Source organism: Podarcis vaucheri, assembly GCF_965113315.1.
Source record: "Podarcis vaucheri genome assembly, chromosome: 9".
Lineage (NCBI taxonomy): Eukaryota > Metazoa > Chordata > Lepidosauria > Squamata > Lacertidae > Podarcis > Podarcis vaucheri.
Window position 1 is genome coordinate 78,380,742 of NC_138767.1, and position 26,282 is coordinate 78,407,023.

A 26,282-nucleotide genomic window follows, 5' to 3' on the forward strand; every position below is an offset into this window, starting at 1 on the left:
GGTGAACCAGAGCAGCGCACGGAAACGCCGTTTACCTTCCCGCTGGAGCGGTACCTATTTATCTACTTGCACTTTAATGTGCTTTTGAACTGCTAGGTTGGCAGGAGCAGGGACCGAGCAACGGGAGCTCACCCCGTTGTGGGGATTCGAACCGCCAACCTTCTGATCGGCAAGTCCTAGGCTTGTGCCACCCGCGTCCCAACACATCTATGTAAAACCTCACAAATTCCTGTTTGATTTCTTTTGGATTGTTTATGTGTACTCCATCCTTCATCAGCTCATTAATTACCGTATTTTTCGCCCTATAGGACGCACCGTCCCATAAGGCGCACCTAGTTTTTTTGGGGGGGAAATAAAGGGGGAAAATTTATTACCCCCCCAGGTGCGGGGCTGGGGCGGGGGAAGCCCGATCTTCCCCCGACCCCAGCCCCCAGAACAGGCAACTCTCCGCAAGCCGCGGGAGCCCAGCGCTGGGCTCCTGCGCCTTGCGGAGAGAAGCGCAAAGTCTGGGCGTGCTGAGCACAGCACGCCCAGCCTTCGGCATGCAGGCAATTCTCCACAAGCCGTGGGAGCCCGGCACGGGCTCCCACGGCTTGCGGAGATCTGCGTGAAGCCTGGAGAGCGAGAGGGGTCGGTGCGCACTGACCCCTCTCACTCTCCAGGCTTCAGCGAATGCCTGCATTCACCCCATAGGACGCACACACATTTCCCCTTCATTTTTGGAGGGGGAAAAGTGTGTCCTATGGGGTGAAAAATACGGTAATCTTTGTCTACTCTCTTTTTAAAGTTGTCATGCCAGTAACTTTCCTGGTTTATTTGCAAATTCAAAATTCCTTTGTTTCGTTTTTGTTGTTGTTTAGTCATTTAGTCATGTCCGACTCTTCATGACCCCATGGACCAGAGCACGCTAGGCATTCCTGTCCTCCACTGCCTCCTGCTCCCTTTGTTTTACAAACTTAATTTTCCTTTCTATTTATTGGTTTACAAGCATTGAATAGTGTATCTGTAAGAAATTAATCTTTTGAAGTTTCTCTTTATTTCCTGCATCTGTAACCAATTCTTTCTCTTTCTTTATTAATTTGTCAGATATTTCCAATTTCTTACATTCCCTTACTTTCCTCTGGTATGCACATTTCTGAATAAAATAACCTCTTAAAACTGCCTTACTTGCATCCCAAACAGTTTTTAAGTCAACATCTTGATTACAATTTAATTCAAAATATTCTTTAATAATTTTCTTGAGAAATTAACAAGCACAAAATAACTACCTTGTTACATGGGATGGATTGTCTGGCCAGGTCCATCAGAGGCTGGAAATCTTCCTCTGTCGCCCTGCATGGATGCTTGTACATAAAGGCATTTTGAAATAGCTCCCAAATTTTGAGACAGTCTTTGTCTCTGTAGAACAAACAAACAAACAAACAAACAAACAAACAAACACAGGGGTCTTTGAGAATGGCTGCTGTTCAGCCTGACACTATTAAATGTGAATTGTACAAAATAGTATTTGATTTTTGCGACATATTGCCATTCTAATTATCTGTCTATCAACCACACCAAAACCAAAGTACTGATATTTTCAAGGAATCGAAAATTATATTCATGGAAATTGGAGGGCACGAAAATCGAACAAGTACATAAATTTAAATATTTAGGAATTTATTTTCAATATAATTTAGGGTGGAAAGCGCACGTTGAATACCTGCAAAATAAGACAAAAGCCCTATCACACTCCCTCCTCCGTTTTTTCTACTCTGAGGGGGCCTTATTCATCCCTGCAGCCTTGAAAGTGTATAGCATCAAAGTGATGGCCACAATGGCCTACGCTGCACCTTTATGGGCTGCCTTTGCAAACTTCTCACCTTTAGAGTCGCTTCAAAGCCAATTCTTACGCCGACTATTAAAATTACCAACATGCGTAAGTAATGCGGCTATTCGCTTAGAAATGAAGATCCCCTCAGTGGAGTTAGTTCTATGGAGGAGAGTTTTGATTTATTGGATATCCCTATGGCATTAACTCCCGAACCACTATCTCATTCAATGCATGTGGCGGGATGACTTCACAAATTTGTGGTCAGGAAAAATCCATGCCAAATTGCTGTCCTATGAGATCTCGCCCACTGAATTGCTCAAACAGGATCTAAATGTGGCAAAAAGGTGTATAAATCAAAGGCTGGATGATGCGGAGCTATACCAAAATTTCTTAGCTGCTGGTGGAGCCTGCTCGCCATTAAATTTCAGCATAACCCCTATCTATTGTGCTCCGTCCTACTTAACATCGCTTATGGCCGCGTCTCACCGATATGCCTTCATTAGAGCTAGGTTCAATGTTTTTCCAACAAACGTGCTGAGACATAGATTCACCAAGGGCCAAGTCCCTTCAACGTGTGCTTGTGAAATGAAAACATCTGAATCTCTACATCATGTTATGTTTATCTGCCCTACGTACAGTTCAGCTCGTGCTAGTATACTAAACTCCATAATCCAGCCTATGGCCGACAAACCAGTAGACCTACAGCTTGCCTGGGTTCTTCAAGATGTGGATCCCTATATTACCCTACAGGTTGCTAAATTCCTAACAGCCGTCCTCTCGTACAAGAGACGGAAAGGAATGTTAGCTGATTATTGATAGTTACAAGAATTTTCTACAATGACATCAGATATTGATTTTAGTGTAGTGCCTAAACTTTTAATCTTAATCTTAAATTTTTCTTTTGAATTGTTAATATCTGTCCTTGTGAGCTGTGAATTGTGTTATATTACTTGTGGCTTGTACGAGACCGCTGTTTTATTTGATTTGTTTTGTTGTGTTGTACTTTATGATGGGCGTAAAGCCGAATAAACAAACATTCATTCAGTATTTGAATAGTGAGAAAGCACTCCTAATTCCTAAGCATAATAGAAGTCTGACAACCTGCCTTTCCCTCTCCTGAACAGCTTAAGAAATGTACATCTGATTAAGAGGATTACTTCGACTAAAAGCAGTAGTCGTAGTAAACTATGAGTATAACAGTAGGCTAAGCAACATGCTTGAGTCTCATTAATTTCTCTTTCAACTGTGGAGGTGGAAATTATATTGAAATTAATGTTGCTTTATCTGGAGGCTGGGACGCAGGTGGCGCTGTGGGTTAAACCACAGAGCCTAGGAATTACCAATCAGAAGGTCAGCGGTTTGAATCCCCATGATGGGTTGAGCTCCCATTGCTCGGGCCCTGCTCCTGCCAACCTAGCAGTTCAAAAGCACGTCAAAGTGCAAGTAGATAAATAGGCCATGACTTGACCTAATGGTCAGGGGTCCCTTTACTTTTATCTGGAGGCTGATATTCAGAGCAAGAGTGAGAAACATACACTGTACCAACAGAGAAAGAATAGGGCACATTTGCTTGCTGTGGGGCAACATTTCAAGCGGAGACATGACATCATTGGGAAAAGGTGGGCAGCAACAGATGCTCCTTGGGGTCAATGAGAAACGCTCTTGCCCTCAAGATACTAGACCTGGCTTCTGTGAAAACATACTGGGGAGTGTACCCTGCAGACTCCATAATGAAGGAGCACTTCCTTATGGTCTGAGAACCTCTGCTGTAGAGAATCCCATACCACCTGTATAATATTTGATGGGGGTGTCTAACCAGGCAAGTTACAGGCTTACCTATTTTGACCCAAGGCTCATATTCACCCTTGACGAACCCTCCATACCAGTGATGGGTTTGGCCAAAAGTAGGCTTTGCCCCCTTGTACACAACACACAGGCCCTCCCGGAATCTGCTGATCCAATTCTGCACAAAGCAGCCAAAAAGGACATCTCCTCCACCCTGACTCCAGGTCGTAATGCATCTTGATAAGAGATAAATAGTTAATCTGATAACAAGGGAGAGGATAATTTGCATCTTTATCAGGGTACTGGGCTGGGTGGAGAAGTTTAAACTTTCCTACTGCCCCAGAACCATTCAGATTAATGACGATTATTATGTTTTGTGCTGGTCCCGGGGGTAAGGTACTGTGAGTGTAGCAGAGTCCACACGAAGAGGGGCGAGGTCCGATGCAGAGAGCCGGGCGGGGAACAGGAACGCTGGAACAGAAGGCTGAGCAGGTAACAGGAACGCCGGATGGTCAGGAACAGGAGGCCGAGCAGGGAACAGGAGTACTGGATAGTCAGGAACAGGAAGCCGAGCAGGGGATCAAGAACACAGGAAGGTCCGTAGCCAACAACCCGCAACCTGGGGCCGGCCTGACTGGGCTTTTATCCTCTTCCAAGGTCAGGGGCGGTCCCGACCCCCAGGAGCCCCGCCTCCTCTGGCCTTAAGGCGAGCACTCCTCCTGGGGGCAACCAGTTCCCTTCGCCTCTCTGCCCTAAGCCTCTGCAGATCAGGAGAGGCCGAAGGGTTACTGGGCCCTGGAGGAGGCTCACCTGTGGCCACTGAGTCATCAAGCCCCTCTGGGGCCAGAAGGGCTTCACCTGGGGCCAGCTCCTGATGCACTGCCACAGGTGCAGGCTCCTCAGCATCTAGGCCTTGCCCCAGTTCAGCCGGCCCTGGAGGCGGGGACTCCTGTGCAGGCTGGGATTCCTCTGTTTCATCCTCCGAATCGGAATCCCAGGCCATCACACCATCCCCCCTCCCAGGCCCCCCCCTCAACCGAGGGTCCGGACCCGGCTTGCCGGGGTACGTCGCATGGAACTCTCGGAGGCAGGCAGGTGCGTGGACGTTGGCCGCTGGTTCCCAGGAACGGTCCTCCGGTCCGTACCCCTTCCAGTCAATGAGATACTGCAGCTTTCCCCTGCGGTATCGGGAGTCCAGGATGCGTTCCACCTCGTACTCAGGCTCTCCCCGAACCAACACTGGCTGCGGTCGGGGACGGTTCGGGTGGAACTCGTCGGGTGGGGCCACCGGACTCAAAAGGGACCTGTGGAAGACCGGGTGAACCTTCAGGGTTGCGGGTAACCGGAGACGGAATGCCACAGGAGAGACTTGATCCACGATAGGGAACGGGCCGGTGAAGCGGGCGTCCAACTTCCGCGAAGGTCGAGAGGGGTGGAGATGGCGAGTGGAGAGCCAAACCAGGTCACCGACGCGAAGTTCCGGCCCCACCTGGCGGTGGCGGTCGGCCTGGGCTTTGTACGCTTCCTTGGCCTGGTGCAGTTGCTCCACCAAAAGCTGTTGCTGGGACTGGAGCTCTTGAAGCCACTCCGTCACCGCCGGGACCGCGGATGCCGGCAGCACCTCTGGAAACAGCCGTGGATGATAACCATAACTGGCCTGGAACGGGGTTTGCTGGGTGGACGCATTCACCGCGTTGTTATAGGCGAACTCCGCCAATGCCAGGTGGTCGACCCAGTCATCCTGCTGGTAGCTGCAGTAACACCGGAGGTACTGCTCCAGCACCGCGTTCGCCCGTTCCGTCTGGCCATCGGTCTGTGGGTGGTAGGCTGACGAGAGGCAGACCTCTGTCCCGAGGGTCTGGTGTAATGCTCGCCAGAACCGGGATGTGAACTGAACTCCCCGGTCGGACACCACGCGCTCAGGTAGTCCATGCAGACGGAAGACATGCTGAAGGTACAGCTGAGCAGTTTCCTGGGCTGTGGGTACAGATGGACAGGGAGCGCAGTGTACCATCTTGGTGAAATGGTCGGAGAAAACCAGTAGGCAGGTACAGCCACGAGACGAGGGTAAGTCCACTACAAAGTCCAACGAAACCGTGTGCCAAGGGCGCGGTGGAACTGGCAATGGCTGAAGTAGGCCGGGGGGTCGCCCGGTAGGACCCTTGGCGCGATGACAGACATCGCAACCAGCAACGTAGCGAGCCACGTCAGCCTTCAGGCGGGGCCACCAAAATTCACGACTGACCAGATGGGTGGTCCGATACCGTCCAAAGTGCCCCGCTGCTGGGGCATCATGGGCCATCCGGAGAACCTCCAGCCGTAGTGGCCCTGGCGGGACGTACAGCCGACCGTGGTGCAGCAGAAGGCCCTGATGCAGGACCAGCCCCGGATACTGTGGGCTGGACCCTTCAGCCAGCTCCCGGAGACGATCCTGGGCCCAAGCGTCGACCCGCTGCTGTTCCCGCACCCGAACCTGCAGTGGCTGCGCCTCCTGGGTGGCCAGGAATGCAGCCGGAGGTAGGATCGTGGTGGGTTCTGCTTGCTGTACCGTGTCTGCGTTGTCTTCAGGTTTCCGGGACAGGGCATCCACCTTCTGATTCTGAGAGCTAGGGATGTAGCGGATCCGAAACTGGAACCGGGAAAAGAACAACGCCCACCGGATCTGTCTTTGGTTCAGCTTGCGGGTGGTCTGGAGGTACTCCAGGTTCCGGTGGTCGGTTCTCACCTCCACCGGATGTCGTGCCCCCTCAAGATGATGGCGCCAGACCTCAAAGGCTACCTTGATGGCCAGTAGTTCCCGCTCCCACACAGTATAGTTACGCTCCGCTGGTAGGAGCTGGCGGGAATAGAAGGCACAGGGTAAGAGTGGCGCTTCAGGACCAATCTGTTGAGACAAGACGGCACCGAGAGCCGTACTGGAGGCGTCGGTCTCCACCACAAAGGGTCGAGAGGGGTCAGGATGTTGTAAGATTGGTGCCCTCTGGAAACAGGCCTTCAACCCCTGAAACGCCTCCTCTGCCTCCTTGCCCCAAGAAAACGGCGTCTTTGGGCGCAGTAGCCGGGTCAACGGGGTGGTGCGATGAGCATAATCAGCGATGAAGGTCCGGTAGTAATTGGCGAACCCCAGGAAACGTTGTAGGTCCTTGCGGTTCCGGGGTGCCGCCCATTCTTGAACCGCTGTCACCTTCCCCGGGTCCATTTGCACCCCATCCGGAGAGAGCCGGTGACCAAGGAAGTCCACAGTCCGCTGATGGAACTCGCACTTGCTGAGCTTTGCGTACAAACGGTGCTCACGCAAGCGTTGCAGCACGGTCCGGACATGTCCCTCATGGCGAGCCGGGTCACGGGAGTAAATCAGTATGTCATCCAAATACACCACCACGTACTTGTCTAACAAGTCCTGAAACACGTGGTTGATGTAGCGTTGGAACACAGCAGGCGCGTTGCACAAACCGAACGGCATAACCAAATATTCGAACTGCCCGTACCGGGTCCCAAACGCTGTCTTCCACTCATCCCCGGCTCGGATCCGAATCAAATTGTAGGCCCCCCGGAGGTCCAGCTTGGTGAACACCTGCGCCCCTTGCACCCGCTCCAGCAGCTCCGAGATAAGGGGCAAGGGGTACCGATCTGGGACGGTAATTTTGTTCAGGGCTCGGTAATCATGGCAAGGGCGGAGTTCCCCACATTTCTTCTTAACGAAAAGCACTGGTGCCACGGTAGGCGAGGTGGAAGGCCTAATGAACCCACGCTCCAGGTTCTTGCGCAAGAAGTCCTGCAAAGCCTCGCGCTCTGGCTCTGTTAGAGAATATAAGCGACTCACTGGTAAAGGCGCTCCGGGTTGAAGGTCTATGCCGCAGTCAAAAGGCCGATGCGGCGGCAGCTGGTCTGCCCCCCGTTCCTCGAACACGTCCTGGTAGTCCTGATACACGGCTGGGAGCGTGGGTGCTGCCTCCTCTGAGGGCGCGGCCGCCAGCGTCCCGGATTGAGCATGGGAACATGGGTCTGGGAAGTGCACGGTCCGTTTGACCCAGTCAATCTGAACGTTGTGGGCTTCCAGCCAGTCCATCCCGAGCACCAGGGGGAAGCGAGGCATAGAGGCAAAGTTCGCAACTCCCGGTGCTACTGGAAACACAGGACCAGGGGCTGGGTCTCCTGAGTAACGGCACCTGAACACAGAAGTCGTCCATCAATCGCTTCCACCTGGACCGGTACTGGCTTGTTCCGAAGTGGCACCTGATGATGGGCGGCAAAAGCAGCGTCCATATAGGAGCGGGTTGCCCCTGAATCTACCAAAGCATAGGTGTGGATCCAGGGCCCACCTGGAGGGTATAAACGTACCGAAACCATAAGATGTTGTAAGTCCATTGGTGCAGGCCCATTCTGCGCGGTTTGGGACCCCCGGTAGCTAGGGCCATCAGCTACTGGGGTTGGCGGTTTCCCGGCGGCTGGCGTTTCTCAGGGCAAGACCGAGCGAAGTGTCCACTTCCGCCACAGTAAAGACAGAGATTTCCCTCCCGACGCCGCGCCTTCTCTGCGGGGGAAAGGCGTGGCCGCACTGCCCCGAGCTGCATAGGTTCCTCCGTTAAATCAGTTGTGACCGTGGGGCTGCCGGAAAAAGCTGGTGCCGTGAACTGGAAGTGTCGGCGACCCCAGGCCTGACGACGATCCTCCAACCGGTCGTCTATTTGTAGACTCCGTTGAATGAGAGTGTCTAGCGTGGTGGGGCATTCCATTGTGGCCAACTGATCCAGTACCTCGTCCGAAAGCCCTTCGAGATACTGGTCCCGCAGTGCCGAATCATTCCAGGTCAAGTCCTGTGCCAACAGCCGAAACTCCGTGGTATATGCGGCCACCGTGGACTTGCCCTGTTTCAAACGCTGAATCGCCCGGTTGGCTTGACTCCCTTTCTGGGGGTTGCCGAACGCGGCCTCCAAACGATTGCAAAACCCCGTATAGTCTGCCAGAAGGGGGAGTCTTGCCTGAGTAGCGGCAACGCCCACTTGGCCGCCTGGTCCTTTAACAAACTAATCAAAAAGTGCACCTTGGTGCGGTCGTCAGGAAAGTTCCGGGCTCGCCCCTGAATATACAGCTTGGCCTGGGCCAGGAACATGGGAAAGCTGGCCGGGGCTCCATCAAATTTCTCAGGCAAAGCCACTGGGTACTTGCCAGGCGCCGGGGCGTCGGCCCCAGGAGCCGGTAGGGCTTCCAAGCGTTGCTGAAGTGCCACAACCGCGTCACTGAGCTGCTGCACGGTGTGAGTCAAGGCCTGGTTCTCCTGGGCCAAAGTCACCAGCGCAGCCGCCTGGTCAGCCATGGCTTCTGGCTCTTCCCGAACGCACCCCTACGAAGGGGGAGTGCGGGTTTGGCGGGAGCAAACTGTGCTGGTCCCGGGGGTAAGGTACCGTGAGTGTAGCAGAGTCCACACGAAGAGGGGCAAGGTCCGATGCAGAGAGCCGGGCGGGGAACAGGAACGCTGGAACAGAAGGCTGAGCAGGTAACAGGAACACCGGATGGTCGAGAACAGGAGGCCGAGCAGGGAACAGGAGTACTGGATAGTCAGGAACAGGAAGCCGAGCAGGGGATCAAGAACACAGGAAGGTCCGTAGCCAACAACGACGTTGCTCCCGCAACCTGGGGCCGGCCTGACTGGGCTTTTATCCTCTTCCAAGGTCAGGGGCGGTCCCGACCCCCAGGAGCCCCGCCTACTCTGGCCTTAAGGCGAGCACTCCTCCTGGGGGCAACCAGTTCCCTTCGCCTCTCTGCCCTAAGCCTCTGCAGATCAGGAGAGGCCGAAGGGTTACTGGGCCCTGGAGGAGGCTCACCTGTGGCCACTGAGTCATCCAGCACCTCTGGGGCCAGAATGGTTTCACCTGGTGCCTGCTCTTGAGTTTCCTCAGCATCCAGGCCTTGCCCCAGTTCAGCCGGCCCTGGAGGCGGGGACTCCTGTGCCGGCTGGGATTCCTCTGTTTCATCCTCCGAATCGGAATCCCAGGCCATCACACGTTTAGTTTTTTATATATAAAAAACCATTAATAATAATAATAATAATAATAATAATAATAATAATAATAATAATTTATTTATATCCCGCCCATCTGGCTGGGTTTCCCCAGCCACTCTGGGCGGCTTCCAAAAGAATATTAAAATACTGTGATACATCAAACATTAAAAGCTTCCCTAAACAGGGCTGCCTTCAGATGTCTTCTAAAAGTCTGGTAGTTGTTGTTCTCTTTGACATCTGGTGGGAGGGTGTTCCACAGGGAGGGCGCCACTACCGAGAAGGCCCTCTGCCTGGTTCCCTGTAACTTGGCTTCTTGCAGTGAGGGAACCGCCAGAAGGCCCTCGGTGCTGGACCTCAGTGTCCGGGTAGAACGATGGGGGTGGAGACGCTCCTTCAGGTATACTGGACCGAGGCCGTCACCAAAATAGATGCAGCCTGACAGGGCAGAATCTTTCTGGGGGAGGGCTGAATTATTGCTTTTTGCATTGTTGGGGAACCGCAACAGGAAAAAGCAACTATTTGTTTTTTTCTGTGTACAGTGGTACCTTGGGTTACATTCGCTTCAGGTTACATACGCTTCAGGTTACAGACTCCGCTAACCCAGAAATATTACCTCGGGTTAAGAAGTTTGCTTCAGGATGAGAACAGAAATCGTGCTCCGCCGGTGAGGCGGCAGCAGGAGGCCCCATTGGCTAAAGTGGTGCTTCAGGTTAAGAACAGTTTCAGGTTAAGAACGGACCTCCAGAACAAATTAAGTACGTAACCAGAGGTACCACTGTAGTTAGAGAAGTAAGAACCGTAAAAACTCCCCAAACCTTTTGTTAGCTTGAGCTCTCTTTATCTTCCTATGAAAGTGTATATCAGTGTATATATACAGGCACCATGTGGAACAGAGAGGAAGAGAGAGAGACACCAAAAGCAACATTTGTAGCAGCATAGTTAAAACTAGCACTGTGTTCTCTCCCCCCACCGCAAAGTATCCTCCATCAATTAATAAGAACAGAAGTTGCATTTGATCATTATCAAAAGTAAAATAACACTTTATCATGGGGGTGGGGTGTAGGGGTTTTGTTGTGAATACCTTACTTTTGAGGTGGCCAAGGGGCATTTGTGGATGTCTTTGCACTAATTTTACAAAATAATTTCTCCCATCTTTCCACATTTCAGTTGAACCTTCAGGAAAGACATCATGAGGTATTCTCTCCCATGAAGCTTTTCCAGATAAGGAAATGCAAGCAGCCAGAGAGAGACGGAAGTACAGAAGAAATATTTGCTGGGAAACACAAACCCACCCCATCCTCAGCCACCTGACAATGAAGGTGTGGTTATCTTCATGGAACAACCCCACTGAAAAAGGTAACAGTGGTTACCCAGACCTCCTTGCTGGTTGCAAAGCAGCCCCCATAACCAATTCAAGCTTCAGGGGCCCCAAAATGTAGGTCCACCACTGAACATAGCTAACTGGTGGTGTACAAATTGTGCAAGTCTACTGAATCCAGTCATCATCCAAGGTCAGGATGTGCGAGGAGAGCCTTTTATGTATTCTCACAACTGGCTGTGTGAGGCTGTGGAACTCCCTGCTCCATGAGATCCCCCTGATGGAGATCCATTGCTAGTTAAAGAGCTTCCTGATTCAGCACCAGTAGGCTTATTGCTTGTTCAGGCTTGAATTTTTGATCCTCTTTGTATTATTTTATCCACTGTCCCTACTTTGCATTTTATGTAGCCAGTGGCCAAAGTGTCGAACTCGGTTCAAATTCCAACTCAGCCAGGAAGTTAACTGGGTTACTTTTCTCCAGTCACTATGGCTGTGTACACATTCCCATTTACTCCGCATCCAGCACACTCCCAAGCTATGTACACATGATGCTAGCCACAATCCCCCTCTGTCCTGTAGCTTCTTGAGAAATGCTGAGTTTGGATGCATTCCCCCATTTGAAAAGGTAGACTGTATGAAGATGCCCATGTCTGCTGTCTGACCTCTGGTGTGGGCAGATAGTAGGCAACTTGGAAACAAATCTTACCGCACCAATGTGCATGACGACATGCAAATACGACATGAAGTGTAGTGGGGGCCGGTGGGACAACCTCTCTGCATTTTAAACCCGTATTGTGTATACAGCCTCTCTGTCTAGCCTAACGCAGGATTAACTGGGAGAGGAGCATGTAGGAAAGCAGGTAGAAAAAGGTTTTGTTTAAAATGTGTTCAGTTTAAAATTGTGGGTCTGTTTCCTTTCATATGGAAAGATGGATACAACATTAAGCCGGGCTCTTACTAAAGTGCCTGTGGCAATATGTTTTTCACATCACAGATGTTTGAGGGAAAGGTCCTTATACTGTAGTTTTTTGTAATGTTTCTCTTTGTTTTCCATGTTTGCACAAAATTACTGTAATTTCAAATGAGCCATCTTCAGCCAGAAAGAGAAAAGGGAAGGTCCAGTTGTTACCAGCAGGAGTCTTGGCTTCTGCGCTCTCTCCCCTCCCTTGGGCACTTGAGGGCTAACCTGATTTGGGCTGGGGGCTGCATCGACCCATAGTGCACCCTCTGGAGGCTAAAGTGCAACAGTGGGGGTGGTCAAAATGCAGTTCTCAAGTGTGCCTTCCCAAAGACTTTCCCATCAGCTATTCTGTGCCATTTTTCATCATCTTAATTCATGATTAAATACAGAGAAAAAGATCAACAAATGATTATTGCAAGGTCTGGGCCAGGGAAAGGAGGACCTTGAGGTATTGTGGTCCTGAGCCATTTAAGGCTTTATAGGGCAAAGCCCAGCACTTTGAACTGGGCTCAGAAACCACCTGGCAGCCAATGGAGTCTGATCAGGATTGATGTTACATGCTCAAACTGTCTTGCTCTGGCTGCTGAATTCTACACCAGCTGAAATTTCCAAACCGTCTTCAGAAGAAGCCCTGTGTATACTGCATCACAGTAATCTAACCTAGAGGTTACCAGAGCACAGGTGACAAAAGTTAGGCTATCTCTGTCCAGCTGGGGCACAGCTGGACCGCCAGCCGCAGCTGATGGATAGCACCCCACACCACTGAGGCCAGGATCCAGGAGCACCCCCAAGCTACATATCTGCTCCTTCAGAGGAAGTGTAACCCCATCAAGAGCAGGCCACCTCCCAGCCATCTGGTTTAAGGAACCACTCACGAACAGTGCCTTGGTCTTATCTGGATTGAGCTTCAGTTTGTTGGCTCTCTTTCAGTCCATTACCAAGGCAAGGCAATGCTCAGAAGTAAGTCCCACTGTGTTAAGTGCAAGTAAGACTGTAGTCCAAGTTAGCTACCGATAAAAGGAAATCTGTCTTTTTAATAAGAAGGCAAAAAATCAAATAGTTCTGAAGATAAATATTAGGATTCCCAGGGTGTGTGTACTGTATAGCTACTGTTTCCACAGGTACTTCCCCAAACTGCTTTCTTCCATGTTCACAGGACATTTGTTTCAACTGTAAGTAAGCTAAACAAGGGGGCAACAAGACAAACCTAGGATGGTGTCCAACATTATTTAAAACTGAAGTCAATGGACTCAAGTAAGTTCATTGATTTCAATGGGTCTACTCTGCATAGGACTTAGAAGGGTACCATCCCATCAATACAACTCTAAACTGGTGGTAGAAGAGAGGGGAGACTTCTACCCTTTTCGAGCCATATTTTCTCAGTCTCAGAGAAGTGGAAAGACTTCCTAGCAAAGACAACCTGTAATACACATTTTTGCTGGAGAAAGAAAATAAATGGTTGTTATGGACATCATTTCCAAGCTTTGGGGAAAAGTAGTCATCCCCCGCTTTCTCCCTTTAAATGTCGTAGAAGTCTGAATGCTTGCTGAATTCAGAAAAAAAGAGCTCTTTCAGGTTTTCTTGCATGCCTCTGAAGGTTCTTGCCAATTTCAGAGGTTCTGAAAAAAATGGCTTTTCAAAGCCTCTTTGTAAGCTTTGTTTTCCTTTGGTTTATTACTGCATACAAAGTCCATGACATAAATAAAGCAGAACTGGTCACCAACTCACAGCCAGGGAATATCACACTCTGATAAAGAGCTAGCAAATTCACATTATTTTTTTTACATGTGCTTCAGTCACAATATAAATGCATATAGGTAAGGGGTTATCCCAGGCTGTAAAGATTTGTTTTAAAATGCTGACATTTGAAGTAGTGATCCCAATTAGTAGCAGTGTGCACATGACTGAAGCCTGAAGACTTACGGGCAGACTCCAAGCTACACAAACACCTGGAACAATTGCTCAATAAAATTGAACCCTGAACCCTGCTAACTATCTCAAGGGGTCGGAATTTTGAGAACTTTTGGTTCAAGTTTTAACCTTTAAACTAAGAGGGAAATTGACTCTAGTTAAGGATACTCTTGGCCTACTCAAGCATTGCTCCATGATGTTATTGTTGTGAATTAGGGGAGGGCATGTCCTACTGTGGTCATAAGTAGGTAAAGGGACCCCTGACCATTAGGTCCAGTCATGGCCGACTCTGGGGTTGCGGAGCTCATCTCGCTTTACTGGCCGAGGGAGCCGGCGTACAGCTTCCGGGTCATGTAGCCAGCATGACAAAGCCGTTTCTGGCGAACCAGAGCAGCACACGGAAACGCTGTTTCCCTTCCCGTTGGAGTGGTACCTATTTATCTAATTGCACTTTGTGTTTTTGAACTGCTAGGTTGGCAGGAGCAGAGACCGAGCAACGGGAGCTCACTCCGTCACAGGGATTCGAACTGCCAGCCTTCTGATCGGCAAGTCCTAGGCTCTGTGGTTTAACCCACAGAGCCACCCGCGTCCCTGTGATCACAAGTACTTGAAATTATATGTAGCTATCCTCTGAATGGATAGGCCAACGACTGGACCTAATGGTCAGGGGTCCCTTTACCTTTATCCTCTGAATGACCCGCCATCTCTGCACAAGCAAGAGGAGCTCAGCAAGGCAACTAGGAAAGATGACAAAGGGAACTCTCCACAGCTAAACCTCACTCTTACTAGAGATTAAATGGGTACTTTGAACTCATTGTTTTTGGTACACTGTACATTCACAAACCCCATACTCACATGTTTGGTATGTACAGTTGTACCTTGGAAGTTGAATGGAATCCGTTCCAGAAGTTCATTTGACTTCCAAAATGTTTGGAAACCTAAGCGCAACTTCTGATTGGCTGCAGGAAGCTCCTGCAGTCAATCAGAAGCTGCAGAAACCCCATCGGACGTTCAGCTTCCAAAAATAGTTTGCAAACTGGAACAGTCACTTCTGGGTTTGCAGCGTTTGGGAGCCAAAACATTCGAGAACTAAGCTGTTCAAAAACCAAGGTATGACTGTATACAATTAGATGGTTGTAGGAATGATGGAATCAGCTTCAGCAACCAAGAAGTTGTAATTAGGGGAAGTTACTTTTCACGTTTTGTCTTTATTTTAGTTTGATGCACCTTCAGGAACCCCAGTATTCCTGGAGGTATCCATCATCTAAAAATGGGAATATTCACTTTGGCATTTTTGTTAAATAGCACTTTTTGAAATCCAAGGTTGAGGATTTTACCTCTGTGCAGTTTGCCAAGTGCAAAAGAACCGTCAATGGGCACTGACTTCCAGACATTTCTAAAAACCACATTCTGAATGAGATGGCAACTTACAGGCAAATGACCAAGCAGCCATTCTTGGTCCAGAGCAGAGATGCTGCGTTTCCTGGGTTACCAAGAAGAAAACTGGGACATACGAGCCATCAATCCTGAGTAGACTCTGAATTTTTGCTTTAAGTGTGGAATTTTAATGTGACATATCTGCCCTTTTGTCCTATCATCATACTTCTCTTAAATTTAAAAATTTAAAAATGCATGTATGAGTTGAACTTAGGTTAAATGTTCTAGTTGAGGACTTTGATGACCCCACAGTGCATTCTAACTACTCATGATTTATTATACAGTGGTACCTCAGGTTACATACGCTTCAGGTTACAGACTCCGCTAACCCACCTCAGGTTAAGAACTTTGCTTCAGGATGAGAACAGAAATTGTGCTCCGGCGCCGCCGGAGGAGGCCCCATTAGCTAAAGTGGTGCTTCAGGTTAAGAACAGTTTCAGGTTAAGTATGGACCTCTGGAACGAATTAAGTACTTAACCTGAGGTACCACTGTATTTTTAATGGCTACATGAATGTGTGTAAATAAGGAAGTGGAGGGGGGAGGGACGACCCGAATGCTATTTAGCTCACTCTTTTGTGGGGGATGTTTATTCAAAGAATGTCAAATTTGTGTGCAAATAATTCTCCCCGCAAACATTACCTAAAACTTTCATTATTTCATGCCAAACTCAGCGACTTTCAGAAGTAATAAAAACACTGCAGTTAAGTTTGCAAGTTTTCAGACCCATAATGTTGGTGCAATATAGAGAACGAGCAAGAAAGGAGAATTCCTGAATGAAAGTGCTCTTTGATGAGAGAACCCAAGGAGAGATTTAAAATCACAAAATATGCAGCAAAGGGTGGAAATATAGGTTAGCTTGTTAGATTTTTAAAATATGTGTCCTTCCAAGTGAGTTCCAGAATGTCTGCTTATTTCTTTCCAAAGTTTTCCTCTTCCCCCAGCTGAGGAAAAGATCACACCTGGAGAAGTTTTAAAAATGGTTTACTTACAAAACTCAGGTCCTTCAGAAAAGTTGCATGGGCAGTAATATTTAGCTTAGTTACAAAGTGGTGATCGTTCCTAAATTATTGGTATCGGAACTCGGGTGGCTTATGAGAGCCATATAGTTTAGCTGGAGGAACCAGCTCCAACCTCTTCACTCACTGAGCTTCTCAGGTAGACTGGAGGAGAACAAAGGCTTGATTACTTAGTTCCTCCCAATCTGAGGGGAAGTGGACATAGTAACCTAGCAGGACAGCTTACTCTATGGTATTAACCCCTTCATGCATTGATTAAACTTAAGCATTTTGGTTTTTTGAGGTTGGTTATTCCACACATAGAACCTATGACAGAATTTGAAACTGGAAACAAAAATACATAGTAAACAAGAAATTAATGTCTATTAAAAAGGGTGTACTGTGCCTAGAGCTCACAAACTGCTTGCACAAATGAAACTCCCTGTCGCAAAATGTGCCTGGAATGATGGGAGTTTCTAACACTGGTCCTTGCACTCAGACACTTCACTGTAACTCTCCATTTCCCCTTTCCTTTATTTTAAAATGGGAAAGCAAACGATATTTCAAATCTAGGACTAGGTTGTTGTTGGTGGTAACACACATTAAAAACAGAAGTAGGCATGGGCACTTCCACCCTCTATCAGCAAATGAAATTATATATAGATTTTTTCATGCATAGGCACCAGCAGGGTACATGTGGTACTCCTAGAGATTGAAGTGGAGGGGGAGAGATTTAACTCTTACCCTTCCTAGGAACATCCTATGCACACAAAACAACTATGGGTGGGGGGACCTCTTTCGTGCCTAAGTGCTGCATGCTGGAGTGTTTGAAGTGGGGATGGTCATAGGTGGAGAGGGGATAGAGAAAAGTGCCTCCCCACCTCCAAACAGCAGCCTCTTGTGCCACAATTTAGCTTGAAGGAAAGCTAGTGACCACTATTTATCCAAATGAACATGAGCCATCAAGTCCCTCTGCTAAATTGCAGTCTGAAATGGTATTGTGCGGAAATGTTTCATGAACTGATTCTGTATGAACTGGCTCTTACTTGAAACGCCCTAAGTGATTCACAGGGTTCTAGCAGGAACCATGCATTTTTCAAGTGCACTTACACTTCTTTAAGCTGAATTTTGCAATAAATAATTATAAGTAGAATGACAAACATATAAATTTAGCTTTGGAGATGAGCACCTCCCAGAGGATTTTTCAGCACAACTGGGCCAGTTGCAGTGCCTAGAAAGGTTTTTAATTAAACCGTGATGCAGACATGATGGAGGACTAAAGGAAGTCTGGGCAAGAATTTGTGGCACTAAAATGTTTAGTCGTTGAAGCAAAGCCAAAAACTTGGAACAAAGAAGTATTTTTCCCCCTTCACAAGCACAGGCTTTGAATCACTGAAGGGGTAGGAGGTATTGCCCTTCTCAGGAACTTATCAAACAAACGAAAGAAAGAAAGAAAGAAAGATCAAGACAGATGCCATGGGCTCTGTGACATTCCTTCTGAAATAATGTTGGTGACTAGAAGTATTAATAATAGGCCTAAAATGAGAAATGAAGGCCATGGTTTGGGGGATGAGGAAGATAGGTGAACTAATGCCAGTGTACTGGAAGAAGCAAAGATCACCAGTGTGGAAGCAATGATTCTTCAAGATCAACTTCGTTGGACTGGTCATGTTGTTCGGATGCTTGATTATCATCTTCCAAAGCAACTACTCTATTCCGAACTTAAGAATGGAAAGCGAAATACCGATGGACAGCAAAAGGGGTTTAAAGACACTCTCAAGAAAAGAAAAAAGATACTCTCAAGGCAAATCTTTAGAAATGTAGTATAAGCACCGATAACTGGGAAACACTGGCCTGCGAGTGCTCCAATTGGAGAATAGCCATTACCAAAGGTATCAGGGACGCACAAACTCAGGGCGAAAAGGAGAAAGGAGCTAAGAAGAAGGCACATTTGGCGAAACCTCACCGTGATCAACTCCCACCCGGAAACCTATGTCCCCACTGTGGAAGGACTTGTGGATCCAGAATTGGCCTCCACCGTGACTTACGGACTCACTGTTAAGACTGTGTTCATGGAAGACAATCTTACTTGGCTATGAGTGATTACCAAAGAAGAAGATTGCACTAGGTGAAACATTAAAAATAGAACAAAATCATGATACTGATGTTCAGAAGAACCTACTTTGTGATCAGAGCTCTTTAGAGAAAACCATTTCCTGCCAACATGAATAAGCTGGACTGTTTTTAGGAGTTTTCATGCTGGATTGAAGAAATTTCCAAAAATAGGCATCTTGTTAGTGTGTAGAATTTAGCATTTATTTTCAAATTTTCAAAGCAATTCACATGCATTCCCCCCTTCTTTAAATCCTTGAAAACAATCCTGTGAAATAAGTCAGCATTGCCATCATCTCCATATGAAAAGGCTGAGGCAATGATGGGTGGAGAGCTTAAGAATTCATCTACAGTGGTGCCCCACAAGACGAATGCCTCGCAAGACGGAAAACCCGCTAGACGAAAGGGTTTTCCGTTTTTGAGTTGCTTCGCAAGACGATTTTCCCTATGGGCTTGCTTTGCAAGACGAAAATGTCTTGCAAGTGTTCCGATTTTTCCCCACTCCCCCCCTTTTTCTAAGCCGCTAAGACGCTAATAGCCTTTTAGCCACTAATCTGCTAAGCCTTTAATAGCTGCTAATAGCCTTTTAGCCGCTAATCCACTAAGCCTTTAATAGCCGCTAAGCCTTTAATAGCCGCTAAACCGCTAATAGCGCTAATCCGCTAATAGCGCTAATCCGCTAAGCCACTAATAGGGTTGCTTCGCAAGACGAAAAAACCGCTAGACGAAGAGGCTCACGGACGGATTAATTTCGTCTTGCGAGGCACCACTGTACTGAATTCAAAGCAGAGGCAAGAGTCCTAGTTCTTGATTCTGATGTAAAACACTCAGAATTTGGGTTGGGGTCCCAAAGGGGTCCGCTACAGTTGGAGGAGAAGACGGGTGATGTCCAACCACGGAGAGAAAGAATCATGTGGCTTTTTAAAAGCACAAATCCTTTATTCCGTTGCAACCGGGTTCCCTACACAAAGGTGACAAAAGGTATGAGGAACCCTGCCCAAAGGTAAGTTCAGAATTTTATACAGTTGCAGTTGTGGGGGGGTCTTATTTGTCACAGGTTCCTCAATTTACAAGGTAAGGGGGAGGGACATAGTGCAAAAGGGAGGTTCGGGTGCAAGATACAAGGTGGGGTGCAAATCCTATCTATATGAGTAAGGTAATACCTGGAAGACGCGGGTGGCGCTGTGGAAGCTTATCAGGTTCCTTGATGAGAAGAGAAGAGGTAAATGGCAAACTATCTTTTCTGGCAGACAGCTTTTCATCATTATCTTCCTTCAGAAAAGGATGACAGAGCTTTAGACCTTTCAGTGTTGTTGTCCCAGACAGCCTAATCAGTAATGATGGATGAGGGGAGCTGCTGGAGTTGGAATCCAACAGCAACTGGAGGGCTCTACAATAGGGAGACTTCTTTCCTAGAACCATATTGTCGAGTAAGAAGGGATCCCAAGGGTCATCTAGTCCAACCCCTACAATGCAGAATCTCAGCTAAAGAATCCGTGACAGATGCACCCAATCTCTGCTTAAAAACCTCCAGCAAAGGAGAGTCCACAACCTCCTGAGACCGTTCCACTGTCAGAAAGTTTTCCCCCGATGCTTAGTCAGAATCCCCTGACTTGTGACTTTAATCTACTAGTTCGGGTCCTAGTCTCCAGAGCAGGAAAAAACAACCTTGCCCCATCTTCCATGTGACAGCTCTCGAGATAAGGTAAGCTTGCTTGACCTTAGTACAGTTGAATGTTTGAAATGCACAATATACTATAGAGGTAGAGACATCACAAAAGGTTCAGTTGACAAGAAGGAAGAAAAAATCCTACTGAAATGTTTTTACATAAAGTCACAGAAGTGATGAAGACATAGAATTCTTCTCAGTGCACCAGAGAGCCAACTTCAGGTGGAGCTAGAGGGGTTGAAGAACTACAGTGCCCAGGAAGTCACAGACGAACTTCCTCCCTGCCAGAAAGCAGAACGAACCTGGAACTATTTTTCATTTTTCTCCCTCCTGGTTAGAAAGCAGAATAATAGGTTGCATTTTCTTTCTTTCTTTTCATTATCTTTCACTTTAATTGCCTGCAAACTCCAATTTCCTTAAACACATTTGATTTCACTTTTCAATCCTACAGGATAAATTCCTCAGCCCTTCTCACACTTCAGTGGAGTTCATGCTCCTAAGGAAGATAAAAGGGAGTTATTTTGTAAGATGTTTTAGACTCATTCTCCCCACCACTCAAAAAATAGAGATTAGAGGTTTCATGGCAGCCTAAAATCAGGCAACTAAAGATTTGCGTCTTTAAGATAGTGACAAGGGGATTGTATGTGACCCTCACACATAATCTCTACAGAGGCTAGATTAACTGTATTAAAAATAATCTGACCCACTTCCTGTGGTAAAAGAAGAGAGGGGAGTTTACGGGATCAGAGGAAATGCTTTGAGGTATCACAGTGCTCTTCTGAGAAATGACTACCCACTCAAAGAGCAGACGGACACGTCTTCTGTAACGCTCTACTCAAAGCTTACAGAGCTCCACAGAGAACCTATTCAAGGACCAGTTCAGATCAGATCACAACGTATCAGAAGCAGAGAGTAGGTACATAACCCAGACAGCTGACTATCAGCTAAAGAGGTCCAAGAAGTCAAAATACCACAGAAGCCAATTACCACTAAAGCCAAAATACCACAGGAGATGGCAGCTTGCCAACCTACTCAACTCCAAAGTATGATGACTAGGCAGTTTTGGTTTCTGAGCAAATAAAAGCTAATCACTGGTTTTTTCAAAATTGGGGAGAAGGGTTCTCGCTTTGGCAGCACATATACTAAAATTGGGGAGAAGGAGGTCTACATGATGCCACACAGGAAAGGAGGAGGGGAGACACATTTTGCAAACCATTTCCATGTAGAAAGGGCGTGCATCCTATATGTGGATGATCATGGGCTGAATGCACATGCATGCAACTTGAACATGGATTGCTTCAAACAACAACAATATACAAGCCTACTTTGCATATGGTCTTGGGCAATTTTCTGATGTATAGAGGTATATGTGTAAATGTAATCCATAATTTACACACAGCAACCATTATATTTTATGTACAAATGTAAGTGCACTGCACATATTATATGTAGGAATTTTATCAAATTTGAAGCCGCTACAACAACAACAACAACAACAACAACAACAACAACAACAACAACAACAACAATTTATTGTTTTTACCCTGCCCATCTGGCTGGGTTTCCCCAGCTACTATGGGCAGCTCCCAACAGAATATTAAAAACACGATAAAAGATCAAACATTAAAAACTTCCCTAAACAGGGCTGCTTTCAGATGTATTCTAAAAGTCAGGTAGTTGTTTATTTTCTTGACATCTGATAGGAGAGCGTTCCACAAGGTGGGCGCCACTACCGAGAAGGCCCTCTGCCTGGCTCCCACCATTTACCCAGATAAAGGCTGAGCAGATGAAAAGTGAGCCTTCTGGTGAATATCTCGAACAGGTCTTTCGGTAGCAGATGCCAAACGTTCCTCTTATGGCGGAAGTCTGCTTCGCACCAACCTTTCCCTCTAGTCAGAGACAGTATTATTTCCTCATTGCAACATTGTGATAAGGTTCAACAAATGCTATTACAAGATACTGTACTGATAAGGTTCAATAAGTTTTTCTGTTGACAAGTTTTTACAACATGCCTCTGACCACCAAAGCTAGTAAGATAATGAAAATATTGTGATTTGAGTCCCAATCAACCACATCTTTTCTCATGTGTTTGGTGATTTCAACACTTTCCCCCTGGCCCTTATTTGAAAGTCAAAGACTGCAGCCCTAAACCCAATGTACTGATTTCATTGAATTTAGTAGCCCTTGTTTCTGAGTAAACCACACATAGAATTGTACTACCAGGCCGTAATTCGGTTCATACTTACTTGGCAGCTATTTCAACTAAATGGAGTTGGATTAAGTTCTGGAGAAATATGGGTAGAACTCTACTGGGAGCCTCAAACCAGGAACAAGAAGCCCCCAAGTTAAAATGTCATTTCTGTCGTAACATCACTAAATGGCCTTGATCAAGTCAGTATTCTTTAGACACGCCATCTCCAATAACATTAACCTACCTCACAATGCCATTGTATGGATTTCTAAGCTGATGTACATTAAGCACTTCAAAAACTGTGAACACTAGAAGTATTGCTAAAAAAAAATACATTTCTGACCTGTCCAATCTACTTACTCATACATACAGGAAACCCTCCCCTGCTTTCATTTAAAGCACCCGCTTTGAAAGACAATCTTTGCTTGTGCAATTCTTACACTTTTAGCAGCTGTTTAACAGGCCAGAATTCAAAAGGTGGACCTTTCCCGCATCAATGCATGCTGGAGAAAGCCAAGCTCCTTTATGCATATAAGAGAGATATAAAAGCCCTGAACAATTCCAAGACAGGAACTGTTCAGCTAGTTTTCAGTCCAGCTTTTTAGCACTTTGGGGAGGAAATGAACAGCTTCAGATCTCAGCCTATACATTTTTCTCTAGAATAGCTGCCGTCCAGTTTCCCTGCTGCTCCTTCTTTGTCTACACTGTGCACTGCTGCTTTTATTCTTCAAAAGTGTATTCTTAGCACTCACCTGAGCTCAGGATTCACTATGGCAATGTAGTTGTGGCATCTCCCCAAGACGATTTCCTGCAGCTGTTTAGTGGTCCCTTGGCCTTCCCACTGCAATACTTCTGAGCCAGGGGTTCCTTTCCTTCCAGGTATGAACACAGCAAGCAACACAGCGCTCACTAAGACAACTAAAACAACCATGGTCCCTGCCAATATCAGTTTGTGCCGCTGGGTCCTGGAAGAGCTGCTTGGAAAGGGCATCTCGCTGGAAGTTTCTGAAAAGCAGCAACAGCTGCTGCTTCTGTTTCATTCATCCTTGGCAGAAAAGTCACTTTCTTATATCTCCTCCTCCTCCTCCTCCTCCTCCTCCTCTCTTTCTGTTTCTCTCCCCCCCCCCCCCCATGTAAAGGCCAATGAGCAGAGGAGCATGAGTTGCATTTCTATTGGTTTAGATAAAAATGCTGCTGCACCCGAAGCAGGGCAGATCTCTGCAGCACCCTGCAAATTGGATATAGTGACCAGACATTCCTGTTCTTAAATACATTGTCTGTATTTAGGTCTGCTACGCAGTCTTTGTAATCTGCTTCTCACAAGGAGGGCACTCATGTCCCACCCTTGTCAAAAACTGCAGAGGGAACATTTTGCAAAGTAAATCAAGGGCTGTCTGAAACAGAGAGAAAGGAATCCCTTCCAGCCAGTGTTTTCTTTTCTAAAAAAAATAAAATACAGTGGTACCTCAGGTTACGAACTTAATTCGCTCTGGAGGTCCATTCTTAACCTGAAACTGTTCTTAACCTGAGGCACCACTTTAGCTAATGGGGCCTCCCGCTGCCGCTGCACTATTTCCGTTCTCATCCTGAAGCAAAGTTCTTAACCTGAGGTACTATTTCTGGTTTAGCGGAGTCCGTAACCTGAAGCGTCTGTAACCTGAGGTACCTGGAAGTAGTTGCCCTGAGTTGCGAACTTTGTCCCAGGATGAAAACGGAAATCATGCGGTGTCAGCGGGAGGCCCCATTAGCAAAAACGCACCTCAGGTAAAGAACAGTTTCAGGCTAAGAATGGACCTCCAGAACGAATTAAGTTCATAACCTAAGGTGCCACTGTAATATTTAGGGGTACTCTCATTTTGACTCAAGAAAATCACCATTTTATAGTTCAAATCAGGAAAAATAAATACAGTAAATGGACAAAAGTGCAATGATTCACAAACTGTTTAGGAGTATGCCCAGGGCCGGATTTAGGTTTCATGAGGCCCTAAGCTACTGAAGGTAACGGGGCCCTTTATATGTCCAGCTGTCCTTTGTCAACAACAAATTGCTGCTGTTCCATGTGTTGAATATATGCCATATGGTAATTTATGGACCTAATAGGTATCTAAATTCATTTGCACATAACAAATAGGAGCCTACACAACACAAAACACTGTTGCTGTATGTAGGTTTTATTTTATTTGTTTTTATCTTATATTTTGGAAATGTACATCCAGTTTTTTCCCTTTAATTTTTGGGGGGGGCCCTAAGCTATAGCTTGCTTAGCTTATATGTAAATCCGGCACTGGGATATGCGTACCCCTGCATCCCCCCAGAAAAAAGCACTGCTTCCAGCTATTAAACAGTTGTTATTCTTTTCTTCCTAATTCTCATCTTTTTGCAAGGCGGTCTGCCAATATGTTTAAATTGAATGCAAACCTTCGTTACAAAGTATGCTGATATAAATAAACTGGGCGGAAACATAGTTTTGGAATTCTCCTTAAAAAGAAAAAGACATTCTCAACAAGCCAAATAACAAGGTAGTTTGTGACAACTTTCAGAGCGGTAGCGTGTTAGTATTTTGCAGCAAAAATTACTTTTCCTGTGGCACATTAAACACTAATGGTAAATTTATTATCAAAAAGCAAAATCAACAAGAAAATTTCCAAAATCCACATTAGAGCAAGCAAGGCCTTTATTTGCCCAACTAAAATGTCACAAAAATGTAAGCAAGCTTTTGAATTCTTTACATTTTATAAGATAAAGCCCTGGTTGTTTCCATAAGAAATGCAGCTTGTTACGGTAAAATCTGGGTGCGAGGCTGCTCTGCCACCCAGCTCGTCGGACTAAGTCCGTGGGTCCCTGCGGAGGAAAAATGAGCTCAGCCGGAGACAGGAGCAAGCTGCAGAAGATCCAAGTTTATTGCGCAACAGGTTCAAGGCAAGATTGAACAGCGAGAAAGGGGTGACATGAACTTTTAAAACTTCCCTCCATGTCCCAGAATACAGTGCAAGATACATCACAGTTATATCATGAATACATTAAGGAGAGGTTGGGTTACACAGATTACATCATGAATACATTAGGAAGAGGTTGGGTTACACCGGATTAACATATGGAGGAGGGAGGGGGGAATATGCAGAGCTGGAGATATGCACAGATAAGCACATCCTGAGTACCGGTGATGAGAAGACAATGGTCCATGTATGCATAGTCTGCCACCTGGCATTGCCCGGAGGAAAGGCTTGGCAGAGTGATTTGACAGGATTAGGGTCTTCCTGAGTACGTGACAGCTTGCTTGTGGGATTATGGAAGGCAGGGGAGGTGTCATGGAGTCCTAGAGAAACTGAGCCGATTGGCACTAGGAGCAAGAAAATCGGAGTTGTGGTTGATTTTATACAAATTTCTAAAGATTGTAGTCCATTTTATATTGATAATTGAGATCAGAAACAAAATAGATACATTGTAGCAAGATTTGACACTTGTATGGGTTCACAAGTTTCGATTCCATTGTTCTCCCAACGGGGAGCCGTCAGCAGCTTGTCAAGAGGTTAAATGAGGCGTGCAGGAGTTCGCTGAGCTAGCTCTGCAAGACGAATGCATGGTTCTGATTGGGTAGAACGCAGCCATTGAAAGAATAGGGAATATAACTTCATACGGTCCACCCATAGTAAAGATAGAGCGGGAGGGAAGGCATCAGATTTTGGGCTTATTTCGCCCATAATAGCTGTGTAGGAAAGGGGAAAGGCACTTTATTTATGGGGTTTGGGGTAGAGTGTGGTGCTTGTGCAACAGTGTGGGGGCTGAGGGGTCCATGTGGGGCTGGGTGACCTTGAGGTCATCACCTCAGACCCTCTGGTGACCGGCGGAAGGGTGAAGAAAGACATGCCCCCCCTTCCGTATCAAGCTGGAGATGCTTTATCCCAAGCAAGAGGTTTTCTACATATTCCTCTAGTGAAAGCTGAACTGACTGGTCAGCTCATCTGGACCTGTTAGGAGCTCCAGGGCCATCCCTCCGGCACCCCCCCCCCCCGTTTCCCAGAGTTGTCAACCTTTTTTTAGGGAGGATGGCGCTGCCGGCAGCGGCTCCTCTGGTGGGGAAGAGG

The 26,282-nt window shown here is 46.9% G+C and overlaps 1 protein-coding gene across 2 annotated transcripts in view; it reads right to left on the reverse strand.

The window, feature by feature from the left end:
- The window catches only part of LOC309541136 (ADP-ribosyl cyclase/cyclic ADP-ribose hydrolase 1-like), a 36,744-nt gene extending 10,462 nt beyond the window's left edge, over positions 1-26,282 (reverse strand). Inside the window, exons 1-3 of one of the 2 annotated variants that reach the window (XM_082238597.1) lie at positions 26,229-26,282; positions 22,950-23,202; positions 1,269-1,398 (exon numbers count right to left, since the gene is read on the reverse strand). In XM_082238597.1, the coding sequence (XP_082094723.1) occupies positions 1,269-1,398; positions 22,950-23,188 (369 nt within the window). In that variant the 5' untranslated portion in view covers positions 23,189-23,202; positions 26,229-26,282. Of the gene's footprint in view, positions 1-1,268; positions 1,399-22,949; positions 23,203-24,926; positions 24,963-26,228 lie in introns of those variants that run through there. The other variant, XM_082238598.1, reaches the window with a different exon arrangement.